The 23,957-nt window shown below is 46.1% G+C and overlaps 1 protein-coding gene across 1 annotated transcript in view; it reads right to left on the minus strand.

Annotated features, from left to right (window-relative positions):
• Positions 1-22,622, minus strand: part of GATA4 (GATA binding protein 4) — a 108,645-nt gene extending 86,023 nt beyond the window's left edge. The window contains 3 exon segments of the mRNA XM_029596140.1: positions 19,114-19,255; positions 19,257-19,894; positions 22,489-22,622. Of these exon segments, the coding sequence (XP_029452000.1) occupies positions 19,114-19,255; positions 19,257-19,634 (520 nt within the window). The 5' untranslated portion in view covers positions 19,635-19,894; positions 22,489-22,622.
• Between the last annotated feature and the right edge of the window lie 1,335 nt (positions 22,623-23,957).

The raw sequence follows: 23,957 nt of genomic DNA on the forward strand, positions 1-23,957 counted from the left end.
GTAATTGCCAGGTTCTTATGGCCTGATTTGGCCTCTGTTGGAAGCAGGATGCTGGGCTTGATGGACCCTTGGTCTGACCCAGCATGGCAATTTCTTATGTTCTTATGTTCTTGATGACTCTATTGCAGGGGTCGGGAACCTTTTTGGCTGAGAGAGCCATGAACGCCACATATTTTAAAATGTAATTCTGTGAGAGCCATACTAACTACAACCCCCCACCCTCCTAACTCCCCCAAGACCTACCAAATTAATTTACTACAACCCCCCATCCTCCTAACCCCCCCCCCCAAGACCTGCCAAAAGTCCCTGGTGATCCAGTGGGGGTCCAGGGCTCGCAGACAAATCTTTAATAAAAAGTAAAAATCTAACAAAACCCCCCACCCTCCTGATGCCCCCAAGACCTCCAAAATTAATTTACTACAACCCTCACCCTCCTGACCCCCCCAAGACCTGCCAAAAGTCCCTGGTGGTCCAGCGGGGGTCCGGGAGTGATCTCCTGGACTTGGGCTGTCGGCTGCCAGTAGTCAAAATGGCGGTGACGGCCCTTTGCCCTCACTATGTCACTGGGGTCGACCAATGGCGGCGGTAGCCCCTGTGACATAGTAAGGGCAAAGGGCCGTCGACGCCATTTTGATTACTGGCAGCCGATGGCCCTTTGCCCTTACTATGTCACAGGGGCTACCGCCGCCATTGGTCGCCCCCAGTGACATAGTGAGGGCAAAGGGCCGTCACCGCCATTTTGACTACTGGCAGCCGACAGCCCAAGTCCAGGAGATCGCTCCCGGACCGCTCCTGGACCCCCGCTGGACCACTAGGGACTTTTGACAGGTCTTGGGGGGGGGGTCAGGAGGGTGGGGGATTTTGTTAGATTTTTACTTTTTTATTAAAGATTTGTCTGCGAGCCAGATGCAGCCATCAAAAGAGCCATATCTGGCTCCCGAGCCATAGGTTCCTGACCCCTGCTCTATTGGATAGTGCCCCAATTCTAGTCCTCTACTTCCTGTTCCAGCTCATCTCCTAGGCAGTGGATGGAAAACAGGAGGGGAGGGGTAAGCCTGGAGCAAACACAGACAAAGCACAGCAAATAAGTTCCATTCTCCCCTTCTGTTTTTTCCCTCTTTTCTCCTGTCCTGCTTAAACAGGAGGGATGGGGCTGGAGTGGACAAGAATTTGTTTTGTGTCTGCTTATTTCTACTCATAAAGTGGAGTCACTTATTCTGTATTTGGTGAAAACATTTTGTGTTCTATGTGTGTTGCTATGTGGTCCCAGCTTATTCTGTTTTCCCAATAGGAGTTGTATTATTAATAAATTTGGATTTTTAACTCAACTTTCCACATAATACTCAAGGCAGCTTACAGCACTTTTAGAATTCAGATACACTAAGTCTCCTCCGCAAAGAATTTACAATCTGAATGGACATAGTAATATAGTAATGTAGGCAGAAGATGCCCAATGGTCCATCCAGTCTGCCCAGCAAGCTTCTTATGGTAATATCTGCTGCACCGTGCAGGTTGCTCCCAGATTACTTTTAAGGGTAGTGTTAGGAGGGTATCCCTTGCTCGTGTCATAGGGGTAGCCCTCTAGCCACTCCATAAGCCCTTTCGGACTACAGGCAGTATGTGGACCCCTGTGTGGTGAGACAGCAAGAAGCACCACCAATGAGCCTGACCACAGGCGAAAGTGCTAAAGAAGAACCAGGGGGGGGGGGGGGGGCTTCACCTATACCAACCGTCATTCCCTCAGGTTGAACCCTTGATGCAGACAGCCAGTGGGGCTTAGGCAGATCCCAAGACATAATCAGGCACACTCAGAAGCCAGGATGCAGTCTGGGGTCGAGGCAGCAGACAAGCAGAATCCAGTAACAAGCAGGAAGAGTATCCAGAACCAGACACACCACAAGCAAGGCAGGAACTAGGATCAGGCCAAGGAACCTGTTGCCAAGGCAAGGAGGCAAGGTCCAGGCAGGCTAAGTAGTCTTGAGCATGTGACATCATCATCGGGGCAACTACCCAACTTTCTTGCCAGGGTGTGAGAATCGTGCGCATGCATGCCCTATGTATTTCTTCACTGGGACCTAGTAATACACATGTCAGAGTGTGGAAGGGCAGCTCCCTGCCACGCAGTGAATGTCTGAAGTCGAGGAGTCTTGGAAGGCAGCACAGATTGCAAGCGACGCTCTGTGCAGTTATCCCCAAGCCTTATGATAACCCATAAAAAATTTACTTCTAACAACATTTTAACTGGATGATGATGTTCTGACCCAATCAGTAGTGGACCCTTGGTCCGGAGGGTACTCACCGAGGAGAAGTCCTGATGAATTCTCTTCTGGAAGGTGGAGCAGAACTCAATCCAGCAAATACAAGGCAGATGGCAGGCAGGCTGAGTCAATACCAGGCAGGGTCAAGGCAGGCAGCAGGCAAGGCAAGGTCCAATTCCGGGCAGGGTCAAGGCAGGAGGCAGGCAAGGCAAAGTCCAATTCCGGGCAGGGTCAAGGCAGGCGGCAGGCAAGGCAAGGTCCAATTCCGGGCAGGGTCAAGGCAGGCAAGGCAAAGTCCAGTTCCGGGCAAGGTCAAGGCAGGCGGCAGGCAAAGCAAACTCCAGAAGAAACCAGCAAGGACCCTGTTGCAAAGGCATTTGAGCCTTCCCGGGGAGAGGTTTAAATCTCCCCGGGCGTCTGACGTCATCATCCGGGGCCGACCCGACTCTCCTGCCTTGGCCCCTTTAAGGGGGCGGGTCCTGCCGCGCTCTCCCCGACGCTGCTCTGGGGATGCAGGGAGAGAAATGCCTCGGCCCACGCAATCCGCGGCCGCTGCCGAGGGATCCACTCGACCCGGTAGGAGGTCCCGGCCGGGAACCCCCTCGGCCCGGGACCGCAACAGTACCCCCCTTCTTACGCCCTCTTCTAGAAGGACCAGGCTTACTGGGGTGTGAAAGATGAAAGTTCTGGAGTAAGGTCTTATCCAAGATGTTTACGGATGGTTCCCATGAGTTCTCCTCCAGACCAAAGCCTTCCCATGCAATCAGATATTCCCATCGTCTGTGATTACTACAGACGTCAAGAACCTCCCCTACCTGATAAATCGGATCATCCTCAGAAGCAACCATGGGTGGTCGAGAGGGAGCAGCATGGAACGGAGAGCAGATCACAGGTTTGAGCAAGGAGACGTGGAAGGAATTATGAATACGGAGACTGGTCGGGAGCCGCAAGCGATAGGTGACTGGACCCAAGCGGCGTTTGCTGACAAAGAAAGGTCCAATATATTTAGGAGCCAGTCTCATTGACGGAAACCGGAGACGTATGTGACGGGTACTCAGCCAAACCCGGTCTCCCGTATTAAATAGTGGAGAAGGGCGATGATGCTTATCCATCATCCGCTTGGAGGTAGCAGCTGCACGTAACAGCTTAGCATTAGTAGCCTTCCAGAGTTTATGAAGCTGTGATGCAGAAAGGTGGGCCGCCGGAGAGGCAACCAAAACTGGCAAAGGAAGAGGAGGTCGGGGCTGCTTCCCGTAAACAATCTGGAAGGGAGAATTCCCAGTGGCCAAGTGCGTGTGTGAATTATGTGAAAATTCGGCCCAGGGTAACAGCAAGGACCAATCGTCCTGACGATCATTCACAAACAGGTGGAGGAACGTCTTCAATCCACGGTTGATGCGTTCAGCCTGTCCATTCCCTTGTGGGTAAAAGCAGTGGTAAAATCCAACTGCACCCCAAAGCACCCCAAATGTTTTACACAACGCATCCCAATATTTGGCGGTAAATTGTGGACCTCTGTCTGATGTAATGTGGAGTGGAAGGCCATGAAGGCGGAACACATGAAGAGCAAACAGTTCTGCTAGCTCAAGGGCGGATGGTAGCTTGGGTAGAGGAATAAAGTGCGCCATTTTGGAAAATCGATCGACCACCAACCAAATAACCTGATTGCCGGAAGAAGAAGGAAGGTCCACAATAAAGTCCGTGGAGATATGGGTCCAAGGTTCCTGAGGGGGTGGTAGGGGTTGGAGGAGGCCCCATGGTTGACCAGGTAATGGTTTCTGTTGGGCACACTTTGGACAGGAATCGACGTAGGCCCGCCATCCTTGTGACAATTGGGCCACCAATAGTAGCGGGATAGTATTTCCAAGGTACCTGCTCTCCCGGGATGGCCCGCCGTAAGAGAATCATGCGCCCAAGAGAGTACCTTGGGACGAAGGCGAAGAGGAACCACTACCTTCCCTGGTGGCGCAGTCCTAGTGGCGGCCAGGACCACTCTGGCTGAGTCAATAATATAGCTGGGGGAGTCAGGTGTGTCATCGGTCTCATGCAGCCGGGACAGGGCATCAGCAAGGACGTTTTTTGTTGCACGTCGGTAACGTAATACAAAATCAAAACGACTGAAGAATAGCGACCACCGAGCCTGGCGTGGGTTCAATCGTTGTGCTTTACTAAAGTATTCCAAGTTCTTGTGATCTGTATAAACTGTAATCGTATGTTGCGCTCCCTCCAGCCATTGCCTCCATTCCTCGAAGGCTATCTTAATGGCCAGCAATTCCTTGTCTCCAATCCCGTAGTTCCTTTCTGCCTGGGAAAATTTGCAAGAAAAGTAGGAACAGGGGAGTAGTTTCCCTTGGTTGGAGTGTTGGCAAAGTACTGCTCCTACCGCCACATCAGAAGCATCCACTTCCACAATAAATGATCGCGTGGGATCTGGATGATGGAGACAGGGTTTTTGTAAAAATGCAGTTTTTAGATCCTCAAAAGCCCGTACTGCCTCGTCAGGCCAGTTCCTGGGTCTGCTCCCTTTTTAGTCAGAGCCGTGAGAGGTTGCCACAATGTGAGAAATCGAGGAGAATGAACGTCCTGTAGAAATTAGCGAACCCTAAAAAACGTTGTAGAGCCCGGAGTCCCACTGGTTGTGGCCATTCTCGGATGCTAGCCAATTTATCAGGGTCCATCTGAAAACCAGTGGTGGATATGATATAGCCCAGAAAAGGTAATGATTGTCTTTCAAATAGACATTTCTCCAATTTTACAAATAACCGATTTTCTCGTAGTCGTTGAAGAACTTTTCGAACTTTTATGCGATGAGCGGCCAGAGTTTTAGAGTAGATTAATATATCGTCCAGATAGATGATGACTCCTTGATTCAACATGTCTCGAAATATTTCATTCATTAAATTTTGGAATACCGCCGGTGCATTACAAAGACCAAATGGCATCACCAGATATTCGTAATGTCCATCTCGCGTATTAAACGCTGTCTTCTATTCGTCTCCAGGTTTAATCCGCACCAGGTTGTACGCCCCCCGTAAGTCCAGCTTAGTAAATATACTAGCTCCATGAAGGTGATCTAGTAATTCCGAAATCAGCGGGAGAGGATATCGGTCCTTGCGAATTATCGCATTAAGTCCACGATAGTCAATACATGGTCTTAATGACCCATCTTTCTTGGGAACAAAGAAGAACCCTGCTCCTGCCGGAGATGATGAAGGTCGAATAAATCCTCGTTCCAGATTTTCTTTAATGTACTGGGACATAGCTAAAGATTCGGGCCTAGATAACGGATACACCCGGCCTCTAGGTGGACAAGTATTAGGAAGTAAATTTATGGCACAGTCAAAAGTGCGATGTGCTGGGAGTACCTCTGCTTCTTTTTTGGAAAATACATCCGAAAAATCTGCATATTGTGATGGTGGTAGCAGTTTTGAAGTGGCTAGTTGGATTCTGGGCTGGGGTCTTTGCTTTAGACAGGTAGTGAAACATCCTGGTCCCCAAGCTGTAATCTGAAGAGTCCTCAAGTCAATAATGGGTGCGTGTTTTTGTAGCCAGGGGAGGCCCAAAACCACCGGGTGCCTTTTCCAAAATGAAGAAGAATATCTCCTCCTTATGGAGGATCCCCGTCTGGAGAGTTATCAGGGTGGTGCAGGTGGTGACTTGACCGGAAGATTCTCCCCCTGGATCGAGGAGATGTATAAGGGGAACTCACGATGAAGTACCGGTAACTGTAGCTGGTGGACCAAAATAAAGTTTCCTTCTGAACCTGAGTCGATTAGGGCCAGCATAGTGAGGGATCCTTGAAGATAATGTATCGTGACTGGAACGGTACAGTGAGGGGTGAGACTGCTCCCTAGGGTCAACCCCTCTAAGACACCTAGGTTCGGTAGTTTCCCGGACGATTGGGGCACTGAGCCAAAAGATGCCCCTTATTACTGCAGTATAGGCAAAGTCCCATTCTCCTTCGGCGTTGTTTTCCTCTGTGGTCAGGTGGATCCTACCCAACTGCATGGGCTCCTCCTTGCCTTCAGTGAATACTTCAGGAGGGTTAGAAGGAATCATAGGACGGGAGAAGGTGGGAGCCAAGGGAACTGTGCGACAGTAGGCTCTCATTTCCTTGGCTCGTTGCTGTAGGCGACGATCAATACGACCTGTAAGGTCGATCACCGCCTCTAGATCATCTGGAATCTCTCGCGCTGCCAACTCATCCTTGATGCGAGGGGAGAGTCCTTCCAAAAAATTTCCTCTTAGACAATCATTCTGCCAACCCAACTCGGAAGCCAAGGTGCAGAATTCCACCGCGAACTCTGCCAATGTACGAGTGCCTTGACGTAGGTTGAGGAGTTCCAAGGAGGCAGTAGACTGACATCCTGGTTCATCGAATACTTGACGGAAGGTCCGAACAAAACGTGGCAAGTCGTTCAAAATGGAGTCTCCTCGTTCCCAGATCGGAGATGCCCAGGCTAGGGCCTTCCCATCTAATAAGGAGATGATGAAGGACGTCTTGATTCGATCTGAGGAAAACTGCTGTTCCTGTAAGGAAAATCGAATGAAGCATTGATTTTAAAAATCCATGACATTGCTTGGCATCTCCCAGCATAGTGAGGTGGAGCAGGCAGATGGGTTACTATACTCGTTAAGGTTCGCAGTCGCAGGCATTGGGGCGGCACCCTCTGCTCCATGGACTGAGTCGAGCCGGTTAGCTAAATGTTCTACCGTGGCGGTCAGAGCCTCAAGGCATTGTTGTTGTTGTTGTGTTGTTGTTGTTGTTGCCTCTGTTGCATGAGTTGTTGAGCCAGGCCAGGAATAGCCTGGAGAGCATGCAAGTCCACCAGGTCAATGGCCTTTTGCAATCTGTTCTGACCCAATCAGTAGTGGACCCTTGGTCCGGAGGGTACTCACCGAGGAGAAGTCCTGATGAATTCTCTTCCGGAAGGTGGAGCGGAACTCAATCAGCAGGCAGGCTGAGTCAATACCAGGCAGGGTCAAAGCAGGCAGCAGGCAAGGGCAAGGTCCAATTCCGGGCAGGGTCAAGGCAGGCGGCAGGCAAGGCAAGGTCCAATTCCGGGCAGGGTCAAGGCAGGCGGCAGGCAAGGCAAAGTCCAGTTCCAGGCAGGGTCAAGGCAGGCGGCAGGCCAAAGCCAAACTCCAGAAGTAACCAGCAAGGACCCTGTTGCAAAGGCATTTGAGCCTTCCCGGGGAGAGGTTTAAATCTCCCTGGGCGTCTGACGTCATCATCCGGGGCCGACCCGACTCTCCAGCCTCGGCCCCTTTAAGGGGGCGGGTCCTGCCGCGCTCTCCCCGACGCTGCTCTGGGGACGCAGGGAGAGACACGCCGCGGCCCGCACGATCCGTGGCCGCCGCCGAGGGATCCACTCGACCCGGTAGGAGGTCCCGGCCGGGAACCCCCTCGGCCCGGAACCGCAACAGATGAGGCTTATTGAAAATTCAGACAGTGCTACTTGACATGCTTTGCTTATGAACTTGGCCATTAAAGCAGTCCTGTGGTTTTTCCCTTACGTTCGTATCAGTACCCCAGACTGCAAATCAGGACCCGTGTTAGTTGTCTGAATCCAATTCCTCTTCATCCTTGCCCCACCCGCCATGAAAGCAGAGAACAATGTTACAGTTGCATTCAAATGCATCAAAGCTTATTGGTTAAGGGTAGTTAATCCCATGCCTTCCATTAAGGGTAGTAACTGCTGCTCTGTGCAGATTACCCCCAAGCTTATCAGTTCTCTGGACTGTAAAAATCGGGGGCTCTCGTTGGTTGTCTAAATCCAGTTCCCATTTTCCCCCTGCCATTGAAGTGGAGAGCAATGCTGCAATTGCATCAAAAGCATCAAGGCTTTTTGGTTAAGGCTAGTAATCACCGCACCAGCAAGTTACCACATGCACCCTTTTCTTTATTACATCTTCTAGCCTTTAGGGATCCATAATGTTTATCCCTGCCCCTTTGAATTCTTTGACTGCTTTTTGTCTTCACTACCTCCTTTGGAAGGGCATTCAAGGAATCTACCACCCTCTCCAAGAAGAAATATTTCCTGACATTGGTTCTGAGTTGTCCTCACCACCACCCCCCTTGGAGTTTCATTTCGTGGCTCCTAGTTCTACTGTTACTTTTCCGTTAGAAAAAGTTCAAAGTTTGTACATCATTAAAACCTTTTAGGAATCCAAAGGTCTCCCCTGCACCAGGCTATACATGTTTAGATATCTGAGGATATACATGTTTAGATATCTGAGGGTATACATATTTAGATATCTGAGGGTACACATGTTTAGGTATCTGAAGCAACAGGAGATAAGGCAATTTGCTCGGTATTACCAGGAGTGTCAGTGGGGAAGTGGTTTTCCCAGTGCTCAGCCCATTGAAGGGAAGTTATATCTCCTGTACTTTTTATATGTAAGTTTAAAAAAGTTAAAAAAGTTAAAAATTGAATACTTGAATTCTGGTCTTTTTGGACCGATGATTAAAAGTGACCCAACAAAGTGCAAAAAACACAAGTCTCAACTTGTAAGCACAGTGGGTGGTATGATGGTCCCTAATTTCATATAATGGTGTATCTCTTTAAATTTATCAGAAATAATACACAGCATTGCAGCATTGCAGATTGAAAATACATTGAACCACGTTGTTTGCTTTAATGTTACATTGATCGTGGGTCTATAGAATTAAGAGATTTTTTTGTATTAGATTTTCAATTACCCCAATATAGACTGGGTAAATGTAACATTAGGACATGCTAGAGATATAAAGTTCCTGGATGTAATAAATGACTGCTTCATGGAGCAATTGGTTCAGGAACCAATGAAAGAGTGTGCTATTTTAGATTTAATTCTTACTGGAATGCAGGATTTGGTGAGAGAGGTAACAGTGGTGAGGCCACTTGGCAATAGTTATCATAACATGATCAAATTTAAACTAATAACTGGAAGGGGGACAATAAGTAAATCTACAGCTCTAACACTAAACTTTCAAAAGGGAAACTTTGATAAAATGAGGAGAGGAAAATAGAAAAAAACTGAAAGATGCAGCTGCAAAGGTTAAAAGTGTTCAACAGGCATGGACATTGTTTAAAAATTCAATCCTAGACATGCAGTCCAGATGTATTCCACGCATTAAGAAAGGTGGAAGGAAGGCAAAACGTTTACCAGCATGGTTAAAAAGTGAGTTGAAAGAGGCTATTTTAGCCAAAAAAACATCCTTCAAAAATTGGAAGAAGGATCCATCTGAAGAAAATAGAAAAAACATAAGCATTGTCAGGTTAAGTGTAAAATTTGAAATGAAGTTGGCCGTAGATGCAAAAACTCATAATAAAGTTTTTTAAAATATATCTGAAGCATGAAACCTGTGAGAGAGTCGGTTGGACCAAAGTTTTTTTTTAAAATATATCTGAAGCATTGAAACCTGTGAGAGAGTCGGTTGGACCGTTAAATGAAGCTTGCTGGGCAGACTGGATGGGCCGTTTGGTCTTCTTCTGCCCGTCATTTCTATGTTTCTATATAAGGGGTTTAAAGAGGCTTTTAGGGAAGATAAGGCCATTGAAGAAAGACTAAATGAATTCTTTGCTTCTGTGTTTACTAATGAGGATGTTGGGGAGATACTAGTTCCGAAGATGGTTTTCAAGGGTGATGAGTCAGATGAACTGAATCAAATCACTGTGAACCTGGAAGATGTAGTAGGCCAGATTGACAAACTAAAGAGTAGCAAATCACCTGGACCAGATGGTATGCATCCTAGGGTTCTGAAGGAACTAAAAAATGAAATTTCAGATCTATTAGTTAAAATTTGTAACCTATCATTAAAATCATCTATTGTACCTGAAAGACAGGAGGGTGGCCAATGTAACACCAATATTTAAAAAGAGCTCCAGGGGCAATCCGGGAAACTATAGACCAGTGAGCCTGACTTCAGTGCTGGGAAAAATAGTGGAAACTATTCTAAAGATCAAAATCACAGAGCATATAGAAAGACATGGTTTAATGGAACACAGTCAACATGGATTTACCCAAGGGAAGTCTTGCCTCACAAATCTGCCTCATTTTTTGAAGGGGTTAATAAACATGTGGATAAAGGTGAACCAGTAGATGTTGTGTATTTGGATTTTCAGAAGGCGTTTGACAAAGTTCCTCATGAGAGGCTTCTAAGAAAACTAAAAAGTCATGGGATAGGAGGTGATGTTCTTTCATGGATTACAAACTGGTTAAAAGACAGGAAACAGAGAAGGATTAAATGGCCAATTTTCTCAGTGGAAAAGGGTAAACAGTGCAGTGCCTCAGGGATCTGTACTTGGACTGGTGCTTTTCAATATATTTATAAATGATCTGGAAAGGAATACGATGAGTGAGGTTATCAAATTTGCAGATGATACAAAATTATTCAGAGTAGTTAAATCAAAAGCGGATTGTGATACATTGCAGGAGGACCTTGTGAGCCTTGAAGATTGGGCATCCAAATGGCAGATGAAATTTAATGTGGACAAGTGCAAGGTGTTGCATATATGGAAAAATAATCCTTGCTGTATTTACACAATGTTAGGTTCCATATTAGGAGCTACCATCCAGGAAAAAGATCTAGGCATCATAGTGGATAATACTTTAAAATCGTCGGCTCAGTGTGCTGCAGCAGTCAAAAAAGCAAACAAAATGTTAGGAATTATTAAGAAGGCAATGATTAACAAAACGGAAAATGTCATAATGCCTCTGTATCGCTCCATGGTGAGACCGCACCTTGAATACTGTGTACAATTCTGGTCACTGCATCTCAAAAAAGATATAGTTGCGATGGAAAAGGTACAGAGAAGGGCGACCAAAATAATAAAGGGGATGGAACAGCTGAAGGCTGAAGAGGCTAGGGCTGTTCAGCTTAGAGAAGAAAGGGCTGAGGGGGGATATGATAGAGGTCTTTAAAATAATGAGAGTTCTTGAATGAGTAAATGTAAATCAGTTATTTACACTTTCGGATAGTAGAAGGACTAGGGGGCACTCCATGAAGTTAACAAGTAGCATATTTAAGATTAATTGGAGAAAATTCTTTTTCACTCAACGCACAATTAAGCTCTGGAATTTGTTGCCAGAGGATGAGGTTAGTGCAGTTAGTGTAGCTAGGTTTAAAAAAGGTTTGGATAAGTTCTTGGAGGAGAAGTCCATTAACTGCTATTAATCAAGTTGACTTAGGGAATGGCCTCTGCTATTACTGGCATCAGTAGCATGGGATCTTCTTAGGTTTGGGTACTTGCCAGGTTCTCGTGGCCTGGTTTGGCCTCTGTTGGAAACAGGATGCTATGCTTGATGGACCCTTGGTCTGACCCAGCAAGGCAATTTCTTATGTTCATATGCCAGGCCTCTCTGGTTAGAGACACTACTTAGGTCCCGCCCCTCATATAGACTCCATATGGCTCAACTGACTTGCACAGCCTGTGCTTCCTCTGGTTGATTCACGTCACAGGTTCCAAGAAGGGAACTAACACTGCCAAAGTTCACTGTTCAGTCTCCAACACAGTAAGGACATTACATGCTTCACCTAATGAAGTCTAAATATAAGGACATTCTTCTGGCAATCTGGTTAACTAGAAACTCTTTTAACGTTTTCTGATCTTAACATAGCACAAGAAAGTACAAAGTTTTCCCCAAAACAAAACTCACATATAAGCAGCCTGCTCTCAGTAGTGTTTATATGGAAAACCCTGATAGCATTCACTGTTCAGTTATAGCCACTGAAAAGTAAGATGCAGAATTGTTTTCTATGATCAGACTGCCATAGTTCTATTCTCAACAGTATTTTAAAATGGGAATTCTTGCTGGGAATCACCACCTTCCTCGGTGGTGAAACAGAAAGCAGAGAAATGTGACAGCAGAAATAGACTTCATCATCTAATCCAGCTTTATAATCTCTAACATCCCCTCAGAGATCCCCTGTATACTATTTATCCCATGCTTTATTGAATTCAGATACTGTCTCTCTACCTCCTCCCCTAGAAGGCTTTTCCATGCATCTGTGAAGAAATATTTCCTTAGATTACACCTGAGTCTACCCCCTTTCACCCTCATCCCACGACACCTAGTTCTAGAGCCTGCTTTCCTTGAAAGGGGCTGACCTCCTGTGCATGGAGAACTTGGAGGGTACTCAATGTCTTTACCCATTTCTCCCCTTTCCTGCCTTTCTTCTAGGATTTACATTTTTAGATCCAACTCCATCCCCATATTTATTTATTTGGTTTATTGATTTATCTGATTTTTATATTCTACTTTTTCTTGGTACTTAAAATGCTTTAGAATGAAGACCACTGATCATTTTAATAGCCACCCTCTGGACTGACTCCAACTGGTTTATATCCTTTTGAAGGTGCAGTCTCCACAATGGTACATAGTCTTCCAAGTTAGGTCTCAGCAGAGATCTATACAAGGACTATATCACCTGCCTTTTTCTGCCTGCCCTTCCTCTCTCTATGCAGCCAAGCATCTTTCTAGCTTTTCCCTGTCACTTTATCCACCAATTGGGTACCTTAAGGCAATCAGATACAATCACTCCCGGATTCCGCTCTTCTTTTGTGAAGAGTTACACTTTCTACTAATGTATTACATAGAAACATAGGAATGACGGCAGAAAAAGACCAATCAGCCCATCTAGTCTGCCCAGCAAGTTCCTACACTTATTTTCCCATACTTATCTGTTTCATCAACTACCAAGTTCAGGGCCCTTGTTGGTAACTGTTTGATTCAAATTTCCTGCCATCCCCTGTCATTGATGCAGAGAGTAATGTTGGAGTTGCATCAAAGGTGAGCATAAGGCTTAATGGTTAAAGGTAGTAACCGCCACATCAAGCAAGTTACCCCAATGCTTGTTTACCCAGACTGCACAGATCAATGCTTTGTTGGATGTTGTCTGAATGTAAATCTGTTTTCCACATTTCCCCTTGCCGTTGAAGCAGAGAGCAACGTTGTATATGCATTCAAAGTGATGTATCAAGCTTAATTGGTTTAGGGCACGTAATAAGCAAGCTACCCCCACGCTTATTTGTTTACCCAGATTGTAAAGTTCATTCCTTGTTGTCTGAATGCAAATCCTCTTTTCCACATTTCCACCATGAACAGTTCTCCTGTTTAATATCTCAGAGACACCAAACCCTCAATACATTCCATCTCTTCTTCTTCAGGTAGGGTAGGAACGATCTGCTAGCTCGGCTTTCATTCTTTTCTCTTTGTCCAGTTCTTTTCTAACTCTCTGTGACCATTGTGACTGAGCCCACTTACTTTCTCTCGTCTCTTTTAAGTGACTACATTTCTTTAAAGATAGCCTCTTTTCATTCCTCCTGCCTTTGTGAGCAAGAACTGAGATGAGGACACAGTCTCTTCATGATAGATAGATATATAAAAAAAAATACAAAATGGAACCCTAATGGCAAAAAATAACAAAAGCAATTTTTTATTTAAATACATTAAATATTATCATGAAGTACAAAAATTATATACAAATACAAAACATGATATGAGAACAATTTACTACAAAGTGCAGCACAATGCAAACGGTTTAAACAATGTACTCCCAGAAAAGATTCAGCAGATGCCGGTACAGACGAAATAATAATATCAAAAATTCAAAATTACTATATAGTACATTTCAGTTCATGAATGAGGCTTCAAAGCTCTTTCTCTCAAAATGCTGATTCTGATTCCTGCTCCTGAGGGTCGGCGGGGAGGAGAGCTCAGATAAATTTTAACATCCAGCGATGTTGTGTATCGGCGTTTTTATGTAAGCAGCATATGAATACAGTGTTCCTTTCTGATACTCTTGCTGTCTTTTTGAGTCCCTGATATGTAAGCAACTTTCCCCCTGAGGGGGCAAGTGGACTTGTTTCCTTACGCATCTCTAAAACCAAGGAGCATTTTGAGAGAAAGAGCTTTGACGCCTCATTCATGACCTGAAATGTACTATATAGTAATTTTGAATTTTTGCTATTATTTTGTCTGTACCGGCATCTGCCAAATCTTTTCTGGGAGTACATTGTTTAAACAGTTTGCATTGTGCTGCTCTTTGTAGTAAATTGTTCTTATGTCATGTTTTTGTATTGGTATATAACTTTCGAACTTCATGATAATATTTAATGTATTGACATAAAAAATTGCTTTTGTTATTTTTTTTGCCATTAGTGTTCCATTTTGTATTTTTGTATTTCATACGGAACACTTCATTTTTTATTTGTCCTATTTATATTATTTCACTATCTATATCTATATCTATTTATATCTATCTATCTCTATATATATATATTTACAGAGAGAGAGAGAGAGAGACATACACACCCCAAAAAACCCAAGGTTTAAAATGTAAACGTAAGGGGTATCAAGTCTGTGGGTACGTTTAGTAGTGGGCTTTGTGCCAATTTTCAAAGGGAAAGTATTTATTTTTAAAAACTATTTCTTGCCTTACCGGGCTCATCAAAGTAAGGAATATTACAACATCATCAGGCTTGGTGCAATAATTTTTAAATATGTATGACCATCCTATCCCTTTAAACTGTACATAGTTTTAAAGGAGGGGTGGTGGTAGCGTCATCATGAATGTGAATTTAATAATCTAAATCTTGGGGGGGGTGCAGCTCAAGGTTGATAAGTTTGCCTTGGGTGCCTAACTCCCTTGCACCAGCCCTGATAACAACACGCCCCTAATAAGATGCATTCCTTATGATGCAGATTAGGAGTTTTCCCAGGAGCTCACATACTTTTAGAGCTATTTTAGAAGTAGAAGCGCAGGCCCAGTGGCTCAGGTGATGAGTGCTGTGCACTGCCATGGGGAAGGTCCTTGCTTCACTCCCTGATTTAGGTCCTTCTACTCCTTGGGTGGGCTGGAAAGGCGGCACTTACAACCCCCTCCCTCCCCACCTTAGGGTGCCATCAGGTAGCTGGATTTAGAGCTCATTAAACAGCTCCGAAAGGAGCCCTGGCCCAGGACTGTCCCTGCAATAGCCAGGCTAGGAATGCTAGGGGAAGGGACAAATTCCCAGCAAGTTGTGAATGGAGGCTGAAAGTACAATGCAGCAGACGAAAACTGACAGGTAAAAAAAAAAAAGTACACATCCTTCATTTTAAAAAATGTGCAGTAAAGTACATGACAGAATCAGGACCATTCCTTTGGCACTGAGACTTTTCTCATTATTTTATTCCACTCTAAGAACCTTATTCTGAGAAGGCTTTCCCTGTTCTGTGCCTATGGAAAATAATCTTTCTTGGAGAAAGCCAAAAATGTTCCTCAGGATTTATCTTAACACTTCAAGCCACATTTTTATGTACTTATTGATTTCAAATTTTAATTAATGTACTTAACCTACAATGCAATGGTCACACCTCATTCCAACTACTGCATTCATTCCACAGGGTGCTTTATATTTGTTTTCACTTGGAAACCTAACTTGCTTTCTCTTCCTTAGGTGTGCATGAAATTATTATCTGCCTTCCTCCTGTGGTTACTTTAAAATGCATTTGAGGCCTTGCCAGAATGTGGCAATATTCTGGACAAGCGCAGAGCACGTATTTTTCTCCACATAATGGGAAGCTCCTATCTATGAAGTTTACACATCTATTTATTTATTTAAAAACGTTCTTACCCACCCATCCAAAGTTGTGAGAAGAGTACAATAGTGTATTCCTAAAAACATGATTATACTCAAGACTTAAAGTAGTTAAAAAAAAAAACAAAAAACAAATTTGATCTGTTTTCTAGTAAGGCAATAGCATGAAGGAAAACCACAGCCTGAAAGTGTGTCTGACTGCCCTGGCATCGGAGAACCTCACAGCTAATCGCTTAAATACAACCACAGGTAACACCAGAATAGCCCATTGCTAGGGACCTTCATTTTCAGTTGTTGCTTTATTTTCCTTGGGAATTTATCAATGTTTATCATAACAAAATAAAGAAGAGAAAAATCAATGGAAAAAAAATTAGTCTTCTGTTTTTGTTCATTATAATAAACATTGATAAATCCTCTGGGAAAATAAAATAAAAACAGAAAATGAAGGACTCTACCAATTGCAAAGATCAAGGCACTGCTGACTTTAAACCCAGATGCACCAAAGCATTTCTCCCATTTTGAGACTATAGTGCAATGCTTAGCACATCTGGCTCATTGCAACAATAAAGAGAATTTTGTGGAGAATTCAGCCAGAGCAAAGTGAAAAGCTGCAACCAGATTCCACTGTAGATAAACCTGGAGTTTATCTAAGATATAAATGCTAAGTAGCTGAAGGAGGACTGCAGGGTCTGCAGGAGGGCACTAAGGAGGAACTGCACTGCAAGCAATGGCCTCAATATACCACCATCCTTGGGAGGGAGACAACAACCTTCAAGGGATCTCCCTGGTTTGGAAAACCTGCCAACTAAAGCTGTCAAAAAGGTGACCGAACCCCAGCTCTTGGGCTCCCAGACCAAGTGGTAACAAACATAGGAATGTGGATCCATTCGGTGTCATAGAAACCAAGGAATAGGACCAGGAATAGGAATATACCGGTTCAATATTAAAGGCCTATCATAGGTGAAATCTCCTCTCCTACAGGCTTCCTGCACCTCCTCCCCAAGACAAAGCAAAAGAAAAAAAAAAAAAAAAAAGCTGCTATTCATCTCACTGAAGGACCTTATCTATACATTTTCCATATCTTACAGCAGTCTCTTCAGTTCCTGAAGCACAAACCTGTCCCTTCCCCTTTTAACTATAGAATGATAGGGGTGAGGGAAGTACACATTATGGCATAAGGATATCCTAGATCTTTTCTCTGGAACAAGTCCAGGCTAAGACCCTACTCGCCCCCTTACCCTTAAAGCAACTCCTAAAAGGGGTGGGCAAAGCAGTTGATACTAATATTTAGCTCTTTTACCCTTGCTTTAAAAGCAGCACTGTAAAAAATGATTTACATCAGCAAGTAGTGAAATTAAGATCCCTGGTTTGTTCTCATTTCTTTCCTGAGAAAATATTTAATGTTTAAACTTGATGAAAGGAAATCCTTTGATATTCCCACCATTAGGACTGTAAAAAAATCAGAGACTTCTTTAAAAATCTGTTAACCCAGGGGGGAGCAAACCTGTTGAGCCACGACATCCCCTTTCTACAATGAGACCCCCCCCCCCCCCCGAAGATGGGCTACTATGCATGAGTGTGTGCCACACTGCTCAAAGCCCCCATTATGTTTCTCTTCAAACGTTGAAAGGAGTAAGCTGTGTGTCTCTCTCTCACACACACACACACATGGGGGCAAACACGTGCAAGCACAGAGAAGCAAACACCCTGTACCCAGGCAGAGAGAAAAACAGATACCTCGTACCCAAACACAGATACCCCACACTCAGATGGACAGGAGAGCGAAACAGATACCCAGACTGACACAGACAGACACAGAGCCCCCACATACAGACAGACAAAGACAGAAACCCAACACACCTAGGCAGGAAAATTCAGGCAGGCACACCACATCCAGGCAGAGAGACTCAGACAGAACATATCACACACAGAGACATAGACCGCACACACACCCAGACATACAGACCATTAACCAGGATGGCTGGGAAATTTTTCAAAAAAAAAAATCTTAGGTGCCAGACAAAATTTTTAGGAGCTGAGAAAAAAACTCCCATCACACCCTGCCCAACTTTTGGTTTTTGCTTTTCACTAATTTTCCCTGTTTCTCTCTGTTTGCATTTTTCTTAGTTTATTCATCTTTTTTTAATTTTTTTTGTTTTGATCTGTTTATAGAAATTGTTTACACTTTTTGCCTTTTATTCTCTCTTCCACACCTCTTCCCCCTCCTCCCCTCCATTTCTTCCTTCCTTTTTTTGGCATCTCTTTCCATTCCACTCTCCAACCTCACCATATCTTCCTCCCCCCCTTTCCCTGGCATCCAACAGCTTTGATCTCTCTCCCTGGGTAAGGACCAAGCAGCTCTTCCCCAGCTGAGGCTCTGAGGGTGGCAGCTCTTCCTGGGTGCTGAAATGAGGCAGTGGCTCTTCCTACGTCCAATTTTGCTGGGCCAGCTACAGCAGAAGCAGCTCCTCTCCTCAGCCCCACCGAAAGAGCTGCAAGGCTAAACCCTGGCAGCAGCCTCCCGGGCCCCGAGATTGGACTGCCAGAGCCGGCCCCTCCCCCCCTGTGGGACTGTTTAACCTCCCTCTCCCTCCTTGGGGACCCGTCCTCAGTTTGCTCCCCCCGTGTGTTAACCTTCCTCGGACTCTCACTTGGACTTGGCCCTGGCTATCTGCAAAGTATGAACGAGGGACAACTAGAAAAAGCCCAGGACTCCGGACGGATTTCAAACATAGATGCGGCCACACTAAAAGTTGCACCTTTTTTTTTTTTTTCTTATTTTGAAAAAAGTGCAAAACGATTCGAAAAACAAGGTGCGGACACAAGACAAGACAGCCAAGAGAGAAAGCAAGAGACGTAACACTAGGACTGGTTGCCGTGTTAAGGACTCAGATAGCTGGTTCCGCTCATTAAAGTGAACTTGTCCCTCAATGCCCTGCAATTAGCTAAATTATGCCACCCTACCTTGAAGACCTGCAACCCCAGGCAACAAGTCCCAGGATCCAAACAGCCTTTGGATCCTAGGACTTGTTGCAAGAATACGCATCACAGGACTTAAAAGAGAAAGAGTTCTTAGCATGGTCGACGTTTGACGGCTCATTGCTTTGACACTGGACCGGTTATGTCCTTAGGAAATCTGTGCAATGTATATAGGAAATAAATACATAAAAAGAGGGAAAGCCTCTTCCTGTGCAAAACCCACATGAAAAGAAGAAGCGGTGGAAGGAGCCCCGGGCCAGTCAGACGGGAGCCGCGGGGCCTCCTCGCCGCCGGCTCGGGCCCCCGCTTACCTAGGCTGGGGTGTCGGCCGCCTCCCGGGGCCCCTCGGCTCTGCAGGTTGTGGAGCAGGTTGCCGTCAAAGGACGAGGCCGTCCAGGCCGTGCCCACGTCCGGGCTCACGTAGGCCGAGTAAGGGTTGGGGTAGGCGCCCCCCCAGGCCCCGGCTGTACGGCTCCCTGCCGTTGGCCAGGGGCCCGCTGAAGGCCGCCTCCCGGGAGGCGGTGATGGGGGGGCTGGGGGAGAAGGAGAAGCGGGGGGAGAGGGGCGGGTGGGCGGAGGCCGGGGTGTAGGCCGCCGCCTCGGCCCCGGGCTGGCCCCAGACGCTGTGGGCCGCCGCGCCGGGGCTGCCCTGCTGGGAGGCTCCGCCGCTCTGGTGCAGGTAGGGCAGGCTGGGGATCATGGAGGGGACGCGGGTGGTGGGCACGTAGACGGGCGAGGCGGCGGCGGCGGCCGCGCCGTGCAGGAAGCCCCCGGCCCCCTCGTAGGACGGGGGCCCGTGGTGGTTGGCGGTCATGGCCAAGCTCTGGTACATCCCTGCGGGTCGGGGAGCTTCGGGTTCTCAAGAGTGTCCCCCCCCCCCCCCCTTGCTGCTGAGCTCCGCGGCTCCTTCAGAAAAGCAGGCGCCTGCCGTGGATCGGGGGCGAAAGGCGGGCGAGTCCGGGGGCGGAGGTCCTCAGAGGGGCTGAAGGCCGGGGCTGCATGGAGCTCGTCCCGCTTCACGTCCAGCAACTTCTCCGGCCAAGGCAACGTCTGGAGCGTCTCCTCCCTGGGGCGATCTACTTCTCCTCATACCTAGCAGAGAGGAAGAGAAGGGGAGAAGGTTTTACCAGAGGCGCAGGCCGGGGAGATAAGAGGGTTCTAGGGCGCTGGAGGTGAGAGACGCGGGGGGGGGGGGGGCTGATCCTGGAGTTTGCCTGGAGCCAGACCTTGCGCCGCAGGTCCAGCCCTTTGTGTTGCTAATTTCCCTGAGCAAACTCGTTTGATCTGAAATCACATCAGCGGCAATGAACCAGCAGCACAATTCAATTAAGCCGGGGGACTGCTGACAATTATTCATGGAGAGCGACGCAAAATAAACCCGAGGAGACCTGCCAGCCCTTACCGGCATGAGAAAATGATTTTAAGACTGTTCTCCCCCCTCCCCCTTCACATTGCAAGTTTTCTAGAGAAAAATAAATATTGTACCTGAGATTATTCTATAATGTTAGGTAAACTCATACAGTTTAGAGCTGCACAAAAGCCCCCACAATTTTTAAAGGCTTTCAAAATTCTCTATAAAACAAAACGTAGTCTAACTTATCTCGCCATTCGCCTTTCTTTCTATTAACTTTTTTTTATATTATTAATAACATTAACTTTAAGACTGAAGAGTGAAAAATAGCAGTGTACGGTATAGCAGGACATGCACATCTGGATTCTGGATGCCAGGAAAATGGAAGGCGGCTTTCTCCCAGTAGTGATTTTCTAGAGGAAAACTCAAGAGGAGCTTCGGGTCTATAGCAACATGAAACGATTGCAAAGAGAGAAAGTCACCGGCAACAAACGTTTCTTCTCCCGGGCAAGAATGTGCCCTAAATTAGGATGCAAAAATAAAGATTTTCGTGGCACTGATTTTAGGGCCGGACAGTGGACGGGACAGAGCAGAATTCCCCGGGGTTCGTTCAAGGGTTGGCAGGTAAAAAAAAAAAACCCAAACAAAAAACAGCATGCGGAAAAAAAAAGGATTTCTTCAGCTGCCAATGAAGAACGAGGAGCCCCGCGCGGAAGTAACTTCAAAAATATTTTAAGAAATGATTATGCATAATTACAAACTACTTTGTATCTCCTTTTAGCAAAGGAATTAATAATTATGTAAATTTAAATTACGCCAATGCTTCTATTCCCGGTTAAAAGTGTGCTTCTTTTGCAATAAAACACTTTAAATTGTGCTTTAAATAAATAATAGGCCCGGTCGCAGTGTGGAAGGCTTCGATCCCCTCTTAGCATTTTTCTTGCGCCTCACTCTAAGGAGGCTTTTTTTTTTAATTAATTCCTCTTTTGAGAATCCCAACTTGGCCGTGAGTGAAAGGCCAAGGTAACAGGAAGCGAAACGGCGGCGGTGCGCGCTCTTAACGGGAGAACAAGAACGAAATTAAACCGAAAGATCCCAGTTGTTTTCAAGCGACCTTTCTGTTCTTGTTATTTTTCTTGTCCAAGACCTTTTATTCTTTCAGAAGAAATAAAGCCAGACTTGAGTCGGCTTGCTAAACCCCGAGAATAGCTAAATTGGAGATAGCGCGGAAGTTACTTAGGTAAAGTCAAGGGGGAAACGCAGCTCCTGCCCATTCTGGAGGGTTTCGGCGCTGCTCTAAAAATTGGGCTTGTTTTGTTGTTGCAAGTTTCAAAAGAAAAATACAAAAAAAAAAAAAAAATCGTGAACGAGGAGTGAAACGCATTGCATTCAGGATAATAAAGAAAACATCGGGGGTAGGAATAAGCCGTCCGGTTGGAGGTCATTTGGTGCGCCCGGCGTCTTGTCAGCTCCACCAGTTTTCCCTTTTCGAGGTGAGCATGTCTAAAGATTTTTTTTATTTTTTTTTTAGCTGGGAGGGGAAGAAAGACCAAGCAGCAGGTCTCGGGGGAGTGAAGGCTCTCTTTTTCCCTCTGGGGAAAGACAACGCGAGAGAAACTACAACCCTTTGCTTGGAAGGGCCCAGACCTGGGCCTTGGTTAAAGGGGACACGGGACGGGAGAGTTATCGGAGCTGTCAAACGATATCAACCGGACACCCCCCTCCATCCACCTCCCTCGGTGTGAATTAGAAACGAAAGGCGAAAGGCAGCTAACAAGCAGCTCATCGGAGGGACAAGCGGGGCGAGCCTGGTCTGCGGATCTCCCGAGCCTGGGCAGAATGTAAAGGTGCCTTTTGTTTCAGTGTAAGCGGGAAGAGAATAGGGAGCAGTGGGGGAAAGGATTTTTCCAAATAGCTTCATCGGGGGGAAACAACAAATGGGGTTCGAGAAGGTTTGGCAGAGACGGTGGCAGCAGCAGATTGCGGAAGAGAGAGACAGAGAGAGAGAGAATAACTCTGCCCCTGCAGTTCTTACTCCGGTTTGGACAGCATCGTTCCAGAGGAAGCGAAGCGGATTCCAAACGTCAGGGTGCGAAATTAAAACACGCGGGATCGCCTTCCACCTGTGAAACGAAAGGACGCGTCCCTCCCTACAGGAAATATAAGGCAAGGGGGAGAGAAAGCCAGAAACTTCCAGGTAAAAAAAAAGGACCGTCTTCCTTAGCAGACAGAATAACTCCGGGTGTCAAGTTCTCGGGTATATAAATAAAAGCAGCGCACGTCGGAGTCTCGGGGCTGCAGCTCCCCCTTACCGCGACGCTAAACGGTTACCCACCTCCCCTGCCGAGCTCCGCTGCACCAGGTCCGCATGGCCTCGAGGCGAGGAAGAGGAGCCCGGGGACTTGTTGCTTTGCAGTTTTTAACTTGCACCGATTTTTGGCAGCTCTGAGTTCCCCTCTCAGCTCCAAGGCTTTGCCTCTCCCCCCCCCCCCCCCCCTTTCAGCTTCCACTCTTCTGCCACTTGGTGACTGGTTTCTGCCTATCACGTGAGGATTAATATCTGTTGCACCATCAGCAGGCGCCAGGCTTCATTCCTGCTTAAAAAAAAAAATAAAAAAAAAATAACCCACACAGCAGCCAAAGTCCAGGAGCTCCACTGGAAACTCAAATATGTATCTAAGGGCTTCGCAGAGAGCCCATTTGTATTAGCACTCTGACCCCCTTCCGTAAGTACTGGGAGGCAATGCTCATTCGGGGGAAAAGCAGGCCCTGTTCAAACCTCTTTCTTTTATGGCCCTGGCTGGCAGGAGTGGGACGGAAGCCACCGGGAGAGCTGGGGCTGGAAGTGTTCCGAGGGGATGGCACCGCCGATCGGAGGAGGGGGGGTGCGTGGTGGGCAGAGGGGTAGTGCCAACTGCACTGGGAAAGGGCAATAAACACAAAACAAAAGGACTTGCACGGCACCAAAATGTTATGCTGTTTTCAAAATGCTTTCAACCTAGGTGTGACATGTAACGTGGCAATGCATTGACTATTATTTATGTAGTTATTTATTGGATTCGTTTTCCGATGGGTGCAATAACGTTGACGTTGTAGAAAACGGCTGCTTATTCGCAAAGAGTTGTCCATAAACACAGAATGTGACAAAATAGGGTCCCTTGTTTGCCTGAACGGGGTAAGAAGGCAGAAAGTTTGAAAAGTTTAGAGATACAAAGCAATACATGGTTTGTTTTGTTTCTAATTTCCGGGCATGATCTCAAGAACCGATGCTTGCCTTTTAGACTAGAGACATCAAGGTTTATGTGGAAAGTACATAATCTGAAGACTTCTCTCTGTGACGTTATATTTAAAATCAATTTCAGGCTTTTGTGCCAATTGTTTTGGTTTCGTACGAGCTTTCGGGAAGTTCTCACTGCCCAGTGCCTGGGTTGGGGTTTCTGAAACCCCTGTAGGTCAGTACTCCTGCATTAGTGCTCGTCATCTTTAGCTAGAACTGCAATTTAAAATGCCCAGGAAGTGCTTCGAAAGTTAAATATGCTTCTTCTTCATGTCAACGTTTTTCGTTGGCTGTGACAGACCGGCCCCAGTTAAAAACAAAAAAACAAAAAACAACGACCCCCCCCCTCAAAAACAAACAACAAACAAACATTGGAACAAGATTTGGGGCCACCTTGCAAACCCTGGTGATTAGTTTTATTAACTCATTTTATTAATGATGGGTTATATACAACCTTTTATTTTTAGGGGTATAAATGAAATATGAAAGGCATTCGATTCACTTTTTAACGATGTTATATGATCCCT

The sequence above is a fragment of the Rhinatrema bivittatum genome, chromosome 3 (assembly GCF_901001135.1).
Source record: "Rhinatrema bivittatum chromosome 3, aRhiBiv1.1, whole genome shotgun sequence".
Lineage (NCBI taxonomy): Eukaryota > Metazoa > Chordata > Amphibia > Gymnophiona > Rhinatrematidae > Rhinatrema > Rhinatrema bivittatum.